Source organism: Bubalus bubalis, chromosome 21 (assembly GCF_019923935.1).
Source record: "Bubalus bubalis isolate 160015118507 breed Murrah chromosome 21, NDDB_SH_1, whole genome shotgun sequence".
Lineage (NCBI taxonomy): Eukaryota > Metazoa > Chordata > Mammalia > Artiodactyla > Bovidae > Bubalus > Bubalus bubalis.
The window spans coordinates 55,942,466-55,959,039 of NC_059177.1; the positions used below are offsets into that span (position 1 = coordinate 55,942,466).

General features: G+C 45.2%; 1 protein-coding gene across 11 annotated transcripts in view; it reads left to right on the forward strand.

Moving 5' to 3' along the window:
• TMCC1 (transmembrane and coiled-coil domain family 1) overlaps positions 1-16,574 on the forward strand; it is a 159,034-nt gene that overhangs the window by 126,879 nt on the left and 15,581 nt on the right. For 7 of the 11 annotated variants that reach the window (XM_025272379.3, XM_025272376.3, XM_025272374.3 and 4 more), the window contains 2 exons: positions 7,193-8,127; positions 16,225-16,242. In XM_025272379.3, coding sequence (XP_025128164.1) covers positions 7,193-8,127; positions 16,225-16,242 — 953 coding nt within the window. Of the gene's footprint in view, positions 1-7,192; positions 8,128-12,612; positions 13,083-13,848; positions 14,439-16,224; positions 16,243-16,574 lie in introns of those variants that run through there. The other 4 variants (XM_025272372.3, XM_025272383.3, XM_025272373.3 and 1 more) reach the window with 3 other exon arrangements.

A 16,574-nucleotide genomic window follows, 5' to 3' on the forward strand; every position in this document is an offset into this window, starting at 1 on the left:
ATACTTTGATGGAAATTTGGAAAAGAATGGATAGGAGTGGGTATTGGAGTGGATACAGGTAGAAGGCAGGTGATGTCAAGGATGATTCCTGGGCTTTGGCATGGTTTGGTTTTGGCTTGTGTGACCTGATGGATGGGGCTTCGCGGGTGGCTCAGTGGTAAAGAACCCACCTGCCAATGCAGGAGACACAGGAGCTGTGGGCTTGATCCCTGGGTCAGGAAGATCCCCTGGGGCAGATGGCGACCCACTCCAGTATTCTTGCCTGGGAAATCACATGAACAGAGGAGCCTGGTGGGCCACAGTCCATGGGGTTGCAGAGTCAGCTGCAGCTAAGTGATTGAGCATGCACTGAAATCCACACTAGTCACATCTTTATGCTGTTTTTTTCATAGTAGAATTAAAATTTTTTAAATTTTTTATTGACAGTATTTTTAATTGATGTGTTTAATTTAGTTCTTTTTTTTAAGTTACTGCTGTCCCATTATTACTCTGAAGTATCAGCTTGATTATATCCGTTATGTTCTATTTGAGAATGTTGATTTATATGTCATCCATTGTAAGGACTTTAGCTTTTACTCTGACCAATGTGTGGAGCCACCAGAAAGTTATACATGTAAAAGACTGTTGTTGTGATCTGACTTAGGTTTTTAAGGACTGCTGAAATATTTTCGACTGTAAAAATATTATTGCTGTAATAGTGTAGGAGATGATTGCAGTCATGCGGGGAAGAACTGATAGTGTCGTAGACCAGAGTGGCAGCAGCTGAGGTACAATGAGAAGCAGGCAGATTCTGCAAATAGAACTCGAAACATTTTGCTGCGGCAACATACTACACATGTTGGTAACAGCGCAGGCTCCGGAGCCAGGCTACCTGAGTTCAAACAGTGGTTTGGCCACTTCTTTACTTTGTGTTTGTGGACAACTTAAACTCTTTATGCTTTATGATTGCATGGATCAGTAAAGTAGCCATTACCGAGATGGTAAAGATTGCAGGGGGCACAGGTTAGGAAGACGTCAGGAACTCAGTTGTGTATGTAGTAAATTTGAAGTGATTGTTAGACATCCAAGTAGAGATAGCAGGTGAGTAGTTGGGTATATGAGTCTAGAGTTAAGGAAAGTATGGGCTACAGTATACATTTGGAAACTGTTAGCATATGCATTATATCTAAGACCATTTAAAGAGAAAGAAGAGTAATCAAGCCATAAAATGGAGTTGAGGGTGTACAGTTTATATAGCACCTCCTTAGAGCTTTTTACTCCACATGTAAACCTAACAATAGCCAGTCCAGAGAGAACCAGATTATCACAAACCACATGGAGCTTTCCAGATTCTTTCATTGCTTTTTAGACTTTTATCAGACTTGCTTGAAATAAATAGGATTAAGCTAAGGCTTAGAAATCTTTTGTCTTAATTAGACTGTGTCCTAAGAGTATTTGTGGGAAATTAACTTGTAAAGGGGAACTCATTGGTGGCAGTTTTATAGATTCGCTTATCCACACACGGGTTTTACTGATACATGCATTCTTAAATCTTCAGCAGTGAAAGCATTTTTCTGTGTCACTTTCTTCTTTTGCTCGTTAGCACCTGCTCAAAAACTAGAAAGTCACTTTAATATTAGCAGATCTGTGTGCTTCAGACTAGTCATTCTTCATTCTGAGGATTTATGAGAAAGATTTTTGAAAAACCCATACCCCAAGTCACTATTTCTTTTTCACAAAAGTTAAAACCTTAAAATCAGAAGGAAGCAGGGATAATCTGTTCCAACTGTGAGTGCATCCTCATGTGACAGTTCTAACACTCAGGCGTGACGTCTCTGCTTGGACATTTCCAGTGGCATACGCGACCTGATACCTGAAGCCCCGTGGTTAAGTTGAACAGTGAATCTGTGCTTACAGAAACAGCCCCTAACCATAAAAAAGCAGCATATAATTTATACTTACACCGTCAGTGCTGTGGTTGTAGGTTGCCTGTGATCTCTTTCTATTCTGTTCTTTCTTTCTCTTCCTCCCTCCCTCCCCCCCCATCCCGGGCTCACATGAACCCATCAAACCCACGCATCAGGCCTGAAGTACAGCTGGCAGTGCTCATCCTCAGAGCTGTGTTTCACACAAGCAGGAAAGCAGTTCTCCTGTGATGGAGCCTTCTGAGCAGCGGCCCTGGATTCCATAATGGATTCTTTGCAGTGGGCTGGAGCAGGGTGGGCCAGAGAGGACCTTAATCATCTCAACACATATTCAGCTCAGGCAGTAGCTTTTCCTCAGCAGCCTTGGAGGAATGTGTATCACCTGTTGGAAGGTGTTTTTCTTAAAAAAATTCTGACCTTTGTTCCATTCATAGTCACATAGGCTCAGTCACTGCATGGTGTATGAGCTCTAAAAGGATCCTTTGAAGGACACGCTAGTAAGCATTTATATTGAACCCCTACTGGATATTTTCTTTGTCCAAGGCATTGCGATACCTTCGCAGGGCACAAAGATGAGTGATGACCCCACCCCACAGGAACCGTCAATAGAAGCAGCCCACTCACACAATCGTATCAGCATGATGTGATCAGCACAGTGATGCAGGCGCATAGATGTGTGGGATAGAAAGGAAGAGCCGTGACTCCAGGGCTCCCCGGGTGGCTCCAGCCGTAAAGAATCTGTCTGCGACACAGGAGGCCCGAGTTCAATCCCTGGGTGGGAAGGTCCCCCTAGGGGAAGAAATGGCAACCCACTCGAGTATTCTTGCCTGGAGAATCCCCATGGACAGAGGAGCCTGACGGGCTACAGTCCACGGGGTTGCAAAGAGTCGGACACCACTGAGTGACTGCACACATGAATCCAGCTGGGGGCAGGAGGCCGTCAGGACAGATTCCCAGCCAGGAAAGGAAAGGAGATTGTGCCCTTGAAGGCAGAAGACTGGACGTGTGAAGCTGTGCGCCCTGGCCGGAGAGCTGCATTCCAGTTGTGCCCTTAGCATACATAGATTCAAATGGAAAGTTTCCATTACTCCCAGGTTGACCCATGGTACAGTTTTGGTTTTTTTTTTTTGGTCACAATTCTGCTGAGGTACATGGTGGGATCAGTAGCTCCAAAGCTAGTGAGCAGACCCCACCAGAGTTCACGTTTCAGTGAATTGTCACATACGCAGTGACACCCACGAGATGATTTTAAAACTTTGTTCTTTATGAAGATAGACTTGAAAAGTGTTGGTGGTAGAAAAGAGAGTGGGGTCTTAAGTGGTTCTCAACAGAAAAGGGCTGTTTGAGACAAACTAGACTTGTAGTGCCAAGTTCACAGGTGATCAGGATTATTGCCACGAGTATTATTGTATATTAGTGCTTTTTCAGCTGTTTTTGAGCTGATTTTGTGTGCTTTAGTACTATCCCTATTGTACACTTGACAAAACGAACACAGAGGTTGAGCAACTTGCCCAGTGTCACATGGCTAGTAAGTAGCAAAGCCAGTTTTGAACCCGAGCAGTTTATGCCAGAACCCCTGCTTCCCTGCTATAGGAACTGTAGCCAGACTTAATAGTCTTATTTTTCTGGTCTGTGCCTTTTTCCGTTTAAGAAAACCTTCTCCTGTTTTCCACTACTGCCTTCTAAAAAGGTTCAAAACATTCTTTTTATATTGGCAATTTAGTTTTAAGTTTGTCTGGAGTGAAGTAGGAATGAAATTTTACATTGTTAGATGTGGAGAGCCTCGTACGCTAGCAAAGACTTTTGGGAAAGCAAACTTTGCAGCTGGTACATTTACAACTCATGGCTGAGTCAGCCCTTCCAGTGCTAAGTATTCAGGCCACCAAGGACTTGGTTCACAGCACCATCGATAACAAGGGAGCATTCTCACCCCTGTCCTGTAACTCTGCAGTTTCAGTGTATCTTTCTCTTTCTTCCTTTTTCTTTCTGCCCCCTCCCCTCTTCTCCCAATTTCTCTTGCTCTTCTTCCTTTTTAAGAAGAGTGCCTGCCAAAATTGGGAGGAGTTACTGGGTAACCCGGGGATTCATGGTCTCAAGTCTAAACTACCCTTGTGCTGAAACTGAGGGTTAGTCTTCTTTCTCGATGCTGAGGACAGTGGATTCTGTCAGCTGTGTTCTCGCAGGCATATTGCTTATGCTAAGTGGGAATCAGGCACGGGAAGGACACAGTGGGGCTCCAGACAGCCCAGATAGAGAAGTCAGAGTAGAGAGAATCTGGATTATCTCTTCAGTTGCTGTGCAGGGAAGTAACATCACATCTAAACTGTGATCATTTGTAAATGATTATATTGAACCTTTATATGTGTGTGAAGTCGTTCAGTCGTGTCCGACTCTTTGCGACCCTATGGACTGTAGCCTGCCAGGCTCCTCTGTCCATGGGATCCACCAGGCAAGAATACTGGAGTGGGTTGCCATTTCAAATTGCAACCCACCTTTATAAGGTTTTTGCAATTTTAGCGATGGAATCAAACCTTGATTCTGAGAGCAAGGTCCTATTCTGTCGCACAGGGAACGATATTCAGTATTCTGTGATAAACCATAATGGAAGACAAGGTATATATGTGTGTATAATTGAGTCACTTTGCTCTACAGCAGAAATGAACACATCATTGTAAAATAGATACATTTCAATAAATAAATAATAAATACATTTAAAACACCTCGATTCTAGTCCCAACAGTATCTTTTGAGCAGTATGATCCATGTGTGTCCTCCCAGAGTAACAGTGACACTTGATTTCCATGTCGACACTTCCTCAGACAACAGGATGCATAGAAGTTGATATTCAGATTGATAAGAAAGAGCCTAAGGAAACTAGACCATGCGTAAGCTTGTGGTCCTCAGTCTAGAGGTGTTTCTTGTTTGCCTTCCTGTTACACTGGTAGATGGGGAGCTGTCAAGCATAAGCACACAGTCAGGATCATGTGATTATATGCACGGTAGTTACGGGATCTGAAATCCCATTCAGAGAGAAAATCACGCTGTGGGAGCTCTGTGCAGCCTGAGAGAGTGACTCTGAGGCCCTGAGCAGAGTGGGTTTCCAGGAGCTTCTCTTGCAACTCTGGGCAGCTCAGTTAGCTGGAACTCTGGCTCATCTTCACCTCTGCTGCCTTCCCCCTGGCCCTTCCACGCTGATGAGCAGGCACCTAGAGATGAGCAGGGTAGATGGAGAAGGGACCCAACATGGTTATCGTCCTGCTTCCTGACTCTTGTGCATATCCGTTTTGTTAGTGGAGCATAATGTCATTTTTGTTACTCGTTTCGGTTAGAGATTATCTTTTGCTTTTATTTCAGCATACAGTAGTTCACTTCTGTTCATCTGGAAGGAAAATAATACTGTTTGCTATTCACATCAGTAGTAATATACTGAACCCAGTTGTGAACTGCATGTGTCTTAGAGATCAGCGTGGTCCCTGCTCAGACAGCAAACTGAGGAGGTGCAGCCAAGATGGGAAAGAGGGATGCGTCTCTAGACTGACAAGTTAATGGTCAGCATTTCATGAATATTTCAGATTTGGTGTATTATTGTCATTATAGAATTATTGATTTGGCCTTTCAGAATATGAGAGTAACCTCTATATTGTTCTTGCTACCATCTTGTTTACTGGTAAACAAGATTAGGGATGGGAAACAAGGAAAAGAATATGCCCTTCTTTCTCCAGGGTGGTGAACTTGTACATTGTCACTCCTAGTGGGAATTATTTTTACCCCACAATGGTTATTTCATTATTTCTTACTGTTACTACTCAATAGAGAGCAGTGTCTAAAGCCTTTTTGCATGGTTGTCATTGTTCAGTTGTGTCCGACTCTTTGTGACCCCATGGACCTCAGCACACAGGCCTTCCTGTCCTTCACTATCTCCTGGAGCTTGCTCAAACTCTTGTCCATTGAGTCAGTGACGCCATCCAACCATCTCATCCTCTTTTTGCATGGGCCCTGCCCTAATTCATCACCACAAGCCACATCCAGGCACACCTTTTGGAAGGGCTTTTTTCTCCTGAGTTAGAGAAACTCAACCTTCCCTTAGCTTTGGCCTGATGGTTTTGAAGTATGATAGTTGAAGTTTTCAAATCTTAACAATTTGTCGTCTTCTTCTTTGGCTCCCTTGAATGGTTGCACACACACACAGGAAGATAGTCATTGTATGTGTTTTGGAGTCCCTTGCCTAATAAAAATCTTTGAGTAGACAGAACGCATAAAATTTGAACTTCACAAGGCCTGAACTTAGTCCCTGACTTGTTTAATTACTTACTTCTTCTGTTTCTGTCCCAGACAGTTCGTGTTACCTTGCCCAAGCTTATCACAGCTACTTGTGATATGGGCTTTTAACTCTCAAGCCCTTACCATGTTCATGCTTGCCACTTTCAACAGGACCCTCCCGTTCTCCCCTTCACATGCCACCAACTTCCAATTTAGTGTCCCTGTTGGAACAGACAGAATGATTCCGTACCCCTTGATGTGGTTTGATTAAAAAGACACGTGATAACAATTGGATTTTTATATGTAGCCACTTAAGTTACCTTTCTCACCAACATTTTCAGATGACTGTAATCTGAAAGCAAGAATTGGAATACAGTAGCGTCTGAATACGGAGACAATTTTCATATGATTAAATTGAAATGCAGATGTACTATCTTGTACATAGATAAACTTCTAAACACAAGTATGTCTGCTGAGTGTGAATTAATTCATGCCTTAAACTCATTAGGAGAGCTTTATTATGTAAAGCAGTACTGTAAGAAATCCTCTAGCAGAAGACCTTTTGCATAGATTCCAGCCTCTGCAAATCTTTTCTCATGTATCTGTTTTGCTTAAAGCAAAGTGTGCTTGTCTGGGGACAGTATCCAAGAGGGTGAGGGGGCTGGTACAGGACAGGAGGAACTGGGTCAGCACTCTGTGCTGAGTGGGCGTCCCCAGTGGCTCAGCGGTAAAGAATCCACTTGCCAATGCAGGAGATGTGGGTTCGATCCCTGGGTGGGAAAGATCCCCTGGAGGAGGAAATGGCAACCCGCCCCAGGATTCTTGCCTGGAGAATCCCATGCACAGAGGAGCCTGGTGGGCTCCAGTCATGGGATCACAGAGAGTCAGATAGGACTGAGGGATTTAAACAATTAGAACAACGCTCTGTGCTGAGTAGGTGAACTTTTTCAGTACGTTGGGGCCCATCAATGGTGGAGAGCGAGTCCTCCTGGGCTCCTTCTAACCTCCCCCTCTTGCTTTCACACCAGATCGAGCGGTTGGAAGTGAGCAGCCTTGCCCAGACCTCCAGTGCGGTGGCCTCCAGCACAGATGGCAGCCTGCACACAGACTCGGTGGATGGAACCCCAGACCCTCAGCGCACAAAGGCTGCTATTGCCCACCTGCAGCAGAAGATCCTGAAGCTCACGGAACAAATCAAGATTGCACAGACGGCCCGGGACGACAACGTGGCTGAGTACCTGAAGCTGGCCAACAGCGCGGACAAGCAGCAGGCCGCCCGCATCAAGCAGGTCTTTGAGAAGAAGAACCAGAAGTCCGCCCAGACCATCCAGCAGCTGCAGAAGAAGCTCGAGCACTACCACAGGAAGCTCCGGGAGGTGGAGCAGAATGGGATCCCCCGGCAGCCAAAGGACGTCTTCAGGGACATGCACCAGGGGCTGAAGGACGTGGGCGCCAAGGTGACTGGCTTCAGCGAAGGCGTGGTGGACAGCGTCAAGGGGGGGCTGTCCAGCTTCTCCCAGGCAACCCACTCGGCCGCCGGGGCCGTGGTCTCCAAGCCCAGAGAGATCGCATCTCTAATTCGGAATAAGTTTGGCAGTGCCGACAACATCCCCAACCTGAAGGACTCTTTAGAGGAAGGGCAGGTGGACGAAGCAGGGAAGGCCTTGGGGGCCATTTCCACCTTTCAGTCCAGCCCCAAGTATGGGAGTGAGGAGGACTGTTCCAGCGCCACCTCGGGCTCAGTGGGCGCCAACAGCACCGCCGGCGGCCTCGCCGTAGGAGCGTCCAGCTCCAGAACCAACACCCTGGACATGCAGAGCTCAGGGTTCGATGCACTGCTGCACGAGGTCCAGGAGATCCGGGAAACCCAGGCCCGACTCGAGGAATCTTTTGAGACCCTCAAGGAACATTATCAGAGGGACTATTCGCTAATAATGCAGGCCTTACAGGAGGAGCGATATAGGTAAGTGATACGGGATTCAAGTCCTAGATGTATGACAGTGTCTGTGTTAACATGCTCCTCTCTCAGTTCGCCCCACCCTCTTCCTCTCATCCCGTGCCCACAAGTCTGTTCTCTGTGTCTGCGGAGACACAGCTTTAAAAGGCCTGTGTAGAGTCTTTCTCTGGGGTTTCCACAGCACTTTAGATATGTTGTCTGATGTTGGCATGAGTTCTTCTCAGAGAGAGCAAAAAAGAGGCCAGAAGAGTTAAATGACTCCCAAGATCTCACACCAGTCACTGTAGATCTCCTGTCTTCAACTTCCAAATGGAGCCAAGGCTTTCCACCTACTTTCTTATAATCCCAGCACCACAAACCATTGCAGTCCATAGCTCTACTACATGAAACTGAAAAGATCTATAACCCTCTGAACTCTGTAGAAATCAAAGATAGAGCCCAGCCAAATGTAGTGAACCTTGTAGATATTTGACTTTAAACACACTTATCTGGGCAATTGATACAGAAAGATTTAGACTGGAAATAAATCTAGATAAGCCTGTCTGTTACTTTCATGAATTGCCAGCTCTTTGAATGAGAGTGGACTTAAACATAAAATGGTTCTACAGTAGTTAGAAAATTCTCCAAGGACTGAGTGCTTGGAGTCATAATCTGTGCTAAAGGTAGGAGCCGGTCTCTTTTTTGTGTTTCACAGCACACACTGTATTCATATTAGACCACGCTTAACCATTCTCCACATCTTTGCCTCGTGTTCCCATCGCATGCGGCTGGTGGTGTCCGCCAGGGCCAGGCCACCTCTCTGAGATAGATGGAAGGGCCAGTTTTACAGGAGCCGCACGTCCTGCTCACAGCCACAGGTTAGGCCCTGAAAGGCCCGCGTCTGGTCCTGTCCCACTTCGCATCTAGAGTCTCGGTACTTTTACTGTAGTGTCAAGGATTGAACAATTTCTTAAGGTTCCTTTACCTCTTGGGGAAAAAAAAATAATGAAAATGATTTTTTTTTCAAGTTTGCTTTTATGAGGTAATTTCAGGGCCTGAGATTAATTGTTCGCGTGTGTCAAAAATAATGAAAATGATTTTTTTTTCAAGTTTGCTGTTATGAGGTAATTTCAGGGCCTGAGATTAATTGTTCGCGTGTGTCAAAAATAATGAAAATGATTTTTTTTTCAAGTTTGCTTTTATGAGGTAATTTCAGGGCCTGAGATTAATTGTTCGCGTGTGTCAGTTCCGAGAGGAGTTACAGCAGCACGCTCTTTCCAGGTGGTAAAATGTCACTCAGCCCTACCTCTTATTTCCACTCTTCTGTCCTTCAATTCTGACTTTAGACTTGAAGGGAGAAGAAGAGAGAAGTGTGGGAGAGAGAAATGAAGTTCCAAAAGCAAGTGAATGACTGTTCTTATGTCATTGTTTTATATATTCTTTAATATACTTAGATGAAGAGGGAAATGGCAACCCACCCCAGTATTCCTGCCTGGAAAATTCCAAGGACAGAGGAACCTGGCAGGCTACATACAGTTCACGAGGTTGCAGAGAGTCTGACACAACTGAGCACACACACAGAGTGGGCTTAGAAAACAGTGTCTAAAACAGCGAGCAATCTGACACATATTCAGGTTCTAAAAACACCTAACTCCCAGGTTCAAATTCTAGTCCTGCCACTTTCTAATCTTGAAAACTGGACAAGATTCTTAACCTCTCTAAGTCTTGATTTCCTCGTCTCTAGCATAGAAGTAATAATGGTCCTTCATAGGATGATTGTGCCATTTGAATGAAATCATTTATGCACAGCACGTAGCTCAGTGCCTGGCCCCATAGTGCTTGATTGATGTTAGGTAGCAGCTGCTAGTGCGGCTATTAAAATACATTGCCCTGAACATGGAGACCTGGGCGTCCCATGGTCAGTTGCTCAGAAAAACAACTGCCTGCTTTGACCTCTTTATTTTGAAAGGACAGCAAAACATTCCAGTTTTTAAATTCTTCCAGAGCTTAAAATTCATATAGAGTTTGTTATGCCTTCAAGTCCGGTATAGGCCAGTGTGAGAAAATCGGGGAGTTGAAAAACAAGTCTCCCAAGGCCACCTCTGTGTCCATTTAAAATAATTCACAGACAGGACAGAACCTTTAGGTCCTCATTAGTACCTCATTAAAAGAATCACAGCCAAGCCACTTGTAACGTAAGGAGAAGTGCACTCCTTTCATTGCATTTTGGATTCTGGTAAGTGAATGCCTAGTTTTCTGGAATGAAGAGAGAATAAAAGGAACTTATGAATTTTCAAAAACCGAAGGGGCAGGAGGAAGACATATCTGTCACATCACTTGAGCTTGAGAGTGGTCTTTCCTTTAAACGGAATCTTTTTTTTTCCCCAAGAAAAGCAGTGGAAAAGTCAACAACCGTTTTACTCAATTATTTCCTTCCACCAGTATTTCCATGAATAGAGCAATAAGGGAATTCTCCTCTCTTCCACATGTCTTTACACGGTAAATATATTTGTCTAATTTTGTTGGTCTTTGGACTGTTTCACATAAATGAGATTTCTGCCACGGATTGTAGTGTATTCTTTAAGGCACTACAACTTTTCACATTTTAAGCATTTTTGCAGCACTTCTCTCCCTTCTTTTAGCAGAGCAGTCCGTTGAACCTGACGTGAGTGGAAATAGCTGAGAGCAGTAGTGTTCTGGCCTAGAAGGATCCTCCCAGCCCCGTGCAGGTGGAAGCGTGCATGCTTCTGCAGTAAGTGGTCCTGGGCAGCTGGTCCTCTGTCCTTCCCACACCTCCTCCATGCTCTGAGCGAGCTGCCTGCAGCAGCCTCTCTCTGCGGATTTCTGTGTCTGCTCTGTTCCAGGCCTCGAAGGGCTTGGACTCATGAGACTCTTCTGTGACCAGGAAACCTATTAATGTGTCCATGGCTGCTCTAGATGGGTTTCTGCTTATTTTCGCTGCTTTAGTTTATTTTACTAACATCTGAGTTGACAGGAGGAAGGCCAGGCACAGTGTTAAAGAGGAGGAGGAGGACTCTGCCTCAGGCAGCATTCAGTAAACTCCTAGGATGCCCACTGTGCTAGATGTTTCCTGCATATTTGCTGAGCCTCACGGTGACCTGTAGGCGCACTGCACCCGATTTTGTGGCTCAGTCTCTCAGTCGTGTCCAACTCTGCGGCTGCGCTGACTGCAGCCCGCCAGGCTCCTCCGTCCCTGGGATCCCCAGGCAAGAACACTGGAGCGGGCTGCCATTTCCTTCTCCAGGGGTCTTCCCGACCCAGGGATCAAACCCACACCTCTTGTATTGGCAGGTGGATTTTTTACAACTGAGCCACCTGGGAAACCCTAAACCCAAGTTTACAGATGAGGAAATTGAAATTCAGTGAGGTTTTAAGTTTTGCCAAAGATTACTCTAAATGGTAAAGCCAGGAATCACACCCAGTTTAATGTGACTCCAAAGCCTGAGGTCTCTTCATTCCAGGACAAGTGTTTTCCCAAAGTCAACCCTGAAATCTGTCTGACTGACAGACTAACCTAGAGTCTAGCTCTAAGAAGCATTGACTTTAATAGCAAGAGCTTTAGGGCCTTTTTGAGGACCCAGTGTCTATTTCTGTAAAAGTTCTCTCTATTTTTAACATATTCTATAAAATTCTGTGAATGCTTAAGCTTGTACAACACTTTAGGTGAATAATAAGGGACCCCTACTTAAGTAAACCTCCACTACCGCATCCTGATTTCCCCCTTTTTCAGAGTCCTTTCCAGTACCATCAGTCAGTTCATTGGTGAGTGCTTCCCATTGGTCTCTACGCCAGTGAGTTGCACCAGGGAAAAGAGTTTTGCCCAAGACCATCTTCTTTGGAATCATCAGAATTACTCAGAAACCTCTCTTCACCCACATGATTGTACCATGAGTGAAGAGTGTGTCTTCAGCGCCCACACACACTTAGCCCAGGCAGTCAGTGTCGCAGAGCTTGGATCTGGACTCCGCCTCAAACTTGGGCCCCTAACTAGGTGTTTAGTATTGCGCTTTGCTTTGGACTCTCAGGTATGAGTGGGATCGTATATCTGAGAAGGCAGGAGACAAGATATATAGCTGTGTGTGTTTTTTTAAGTGATGGAATCTGTGCTGACATCAGATTCTCTTCGTCCATCTAATCTCTTCATCCCATTAGAGTATTATTACAGATTGGTTCGTGGCAACTGGGTTCACTTTCGTACTTCAGAGATAGAGGGGGCCCTTAGATATCTAGTGTAATCTCATTCCAGAGATGAGTCCCCTGAGACCCAGAAAGATAAAGTGACTTCTGCCAGGTCACACAGTAAAATGGTTTAACATATATTTAATTGGCTGCTAAAAGCTGGAGGTTTAGTCCTGTTCCCAAATTGAGTGTACCGTGCTGAGCTACTGTAGGAAGAAGTTCCGCTATGGCAAAGTACATTGAAACCAGGAGAGAACTAGGAAAACAGTCCATCAGTAGTCTTACAGGTTCATTTTGTCGTTTTTCCCATAGGGAATCTGACCTGGAATTTTGCTCAGCTATTGCCCGCATGAAGCAGTGTCGTATCAGGCAGGCAAAAAACCCTCCTGGTGTTGATGAGCAGTAATGCCATTTGAAAGCTTCTATTTTAAGGGGATTGCTGTTCTTTGGAAATCGGCTTCTGAGACGGTTTGTATTAAGCCCAGGGATATTTTAAAATTGCACTGAGTCATAAGAGCAGAAGTACAGAAGGAGCCGTCCCCACGAGCAGCTGTCACACGCTGCAGAGCGCTCAGTAGTGAGGCCCACCCTGTTAGGCACCGGCCACTGGAGTTCTAACTAGAGAAGCTGTTGTTAAGTGTGAATTTATTTTACTATTGCTCGGCATAAGACAGAGATATGGTCAGATACAGCTGTGGTAGCCCTGTATTCCTTGGGTTAAACCCATCTCAGTCAATCTGGGAGTCTGCAGAGGGTATGTAGACCAGGTTTGGCCATAAGCTTGAAATAGAAACTGAAAATATTGGCTCAAAGTGGTTCTTCATTTATAAGAGGGAAAAAAGCCCAATTGAGAGGTGCACCTAGGAGACAGACGCTTCATTCAGAGGGTGAGATCTTCCACCTGAGAGACTTTCACGCAGATGAGCTCCTCCCAAGTTAGCCCTGGAGAGGTGCTGAGGTGGGAGGGGAGAAGGGCGGACAGACGGAGCGCAAGCAAATACAGTGACCACTTTGTTCGTTAAGAGAGGTTAGGCAGGCCTGAATTTGCTCGCCAGTTCTGACGCTGGTGAGTGCCGTGAACTGATGTGGCTCACCTAAGCTCAGTTTCCTCCATAAAAACGAGGTAATGATGTCTATGGTGCAGGGTTGTAGAGATTACTAAATGAGGCAGTGTCTGTGGGGGCAGCCAGGATGGTGTGAGCAGTGCCAGGATATCAGAAAGCTGTCGTCGCTGTCTCCCCCAGTAGCCTTTATTTATTCCCTCTGTGCTTGAGGCATCTGCTGCTTTTCGTCTTTTAAGATAACGCACTGCCTCTCTTGAAAGCTGGGGGGACTGGTTGTTGTTGATTGGGGACTGAAACTGTGCTTTTTCCTTTTCAACTGAAGGCTAGTGGAGTCTTTCCTAGCCTCTTTTTGGGCCTCGACATAAATAAGGGAACAAAAGGTAAGGAGGGGAAATCGATTTTCTTTCCCCCAATTCAGCCAGGGGCGCATTCAGGCTCCCACTGCACGTCCTGTCTCCAGCCCCCACCGTGTCTGCTCATTCAGGTCCAGCACTGGCAGAAACCGCCTCGGGTCTCTAGGACGTGCTGGGGAGATAATGCACTCATCTGCTGCCGTGGTTGCCTGTTGGTGTCAGTCGGCCCGGGACCTAGTCCTTCCTGTTCCTCTCAATACCTGTTCCACAAGATTCTTCAGCCATCCTGTCCCAGTGACCTGTTACCCAATCAGGGAAGCCCCACAGGCTCTCAGAGATGGCTCCAGACTCCTGAGCCACACCCGAAGAGTGGTGGTGCATTCCCAACTGTGCGCTCACCCAGCTTTCTCACTTGTCAGGAATGTGGCCCCCAAGAGCCCTGGCTTGTCTTTGGTCTAGGAAGGTGACTACTGTGTTGACTAATCCAGTGGATGAATTGGACCAGTTTCCAGGACCAGTTGGGAATTTTCACTTTGCAAGACCAGTATTCATTTATGCATTGTAAACGTGCAGCAAATCTAGATGTATTTTCGCTGTGCCCCAATACAAAATGTTTTGGGTGTTAAATAAAAATTTGGAAAAAAAAATTTTTTTTAATATTTTATTTCATTTATTGGACACACAGCCTGTGGGATCTTAGTTCCCCAACCAGGGATCGAACCCATGCTCCCTCCACCGAGAGTTCAGAGTCTTAACCACTGGACCACCAGGGAAGTCCAAAATTTGAAAAAAAATTTTTTAATTAATTTTAATATAAAAAAATAAATAAGCTTGGGGGAAAAAAAAAAGCAGATTGCCTAAGGGTGAAGCACCCCACTGGTGAACTTAACCCAGATGGATTCTTGTGGTCAGACTAGACTAGACTCAGATCCTGTTAAAAGCCTGGAATAAATTGCTCTAAATTCCTTTGGAAAAAAAAATCTAGATGTATTTTAATACTTTGTAGATAGAGCAGTTGCATCTTGGTGGAGAAGAATTTCACGTCCCCAAATACGATATAACCTACTTTTTTCAAAAAAGATCTTAACAGCGTTCAGGCCTTCTGTTTACTAGATAGTTAAGCTCAAATCATATTTAGCTGTCAACGTTCCATTTGAGTTGTAATGATTTAGGAAGGACCTGTAAGTTAAAAGTCTCAAAATGAGATTATTCATCTTACGCTACTTTGTGCTCCACGTTAAGTCACATGAGAAGCGTGTGCCAGTCAAGGTCACATACTAGCAGGGTCAGGAACACCCACCCTTCCTGTCCAGAGAGTTCAAGTAGTGTCATATGAGGGGTTGCAAGTCCCCTACAGGGAGTTACTGATTTTAAAAAATCACACGTGAAAGGCTGATTCACGGTTTAGTTTCCCTTTTTTCACCCTCTGCTGGTTTGGCTTTAATATTTAAGGAGAGAATGGCGGTGTTCTTTTTATGAATTCCCTAGGTATCTGGCTTCTCCGTTTTAGAATTCAGACTGGAAGTAAACACTGAAAAATAAAGGGAGCAAAAGAGTTTATAATACTCAAAATGGGAGGAGTTGGAAAGTTGGTGAGAGTATTTTCTTCCTTCCTTTCGTCGTTTAGATTTTTCATTTGACTAACAGTATGGGACGGGGTGGAAGTTATAAAAAAGACAACAATAAAACAAATCTAAACAGCAAGAAGCATGAAGCAACCGAATCACATCCTTCTACACCTCACTAGCAGGGGAGAGTTGTGGCATTTTTTTTTCTCAGCCTCCCCTTTCTAAGTTACATTTCGAAGCACCTCCCAGAGAGGAAGGAAGTGAGGATTACCGAGCAGTGTCTCCATGAGTCTCCGAGGCAGACGTGTCACATAAAAAGGCCTAGTGAGCCAGGTAGCTATCGTTCTCCTTATCTTTGCTGGCGTTTTTGATGTTTCGATGCTGACAGTGATTAATTGGTTAGACTGAACCCTAAACTCCTCCACCCCACACGCTCCACCACCCGACATAATACCACAGCATTTTTTACTGGGCTCTTTGGGCTAGTCTGTTTGCAGACTGTAATTTCACATGTGGTTTATGTAAGCCTCTCAGGCTGGAAGCACTGAAAAAAAAAATGTTTGAGTGGAAGTGGCTAAGCCTGGTTAGGTTTGTGCTTTTCAATTTGCAGGTTGTGAAAAGAGCTGAGGGACCAACTTCCCTGACCCAGGTGGGAAAGTTAGGGAAAATGTTTTAGTAATGACAGGCCAGTCGAGTTCTTTCAGGGTAGTGAGACAACCCGGAGGATGGCATTGCACGGCACCAGGGGCATCTTGCCAACCTCTTTGTTCGTCCCATTTGGCAAAAGCCTCAAAGTGTATGGCTTTCTCCGTCTCCTCCCTGATGTTCCCTGCAGATTGGAGGTGCTTTACTACTATGGTAACCCAAACACAACTGTTTGTGTGAGTGTGATAGGATTTCCACTACACAATAACAGCTGCAACTTTTCTGTTCTTTCAGAAAGTCATCATTCTCCAGGTAATTCTTATGACTTGAAGAGGGCAAACAAACGCTTAGTGGATGAATTAACAGGGCCGTTTCAGCTGGACCCTTTGTGGGTTTTGCTTCACCCCTGAGTTCTGCAGCTTTGTGTCACCTCAGCAAGGCTCCTAACCTGTCTGTGTCTCGTCTGTTGGGAAACGGAGCTCTTCTGCTTACGCCAGTGCTACTTGGCTAGTTAGCTGCCTGCTAATAAAGCGCTGTCTTTGGGAGCACCAGTTACATTTTCCCATTCAGGAAGGCTCAGCCTGAGGGGATGTTGCTGTTAATTCCTATGTAACTGTGAGTAAATTGTTCAGCTTCTGAAAGCC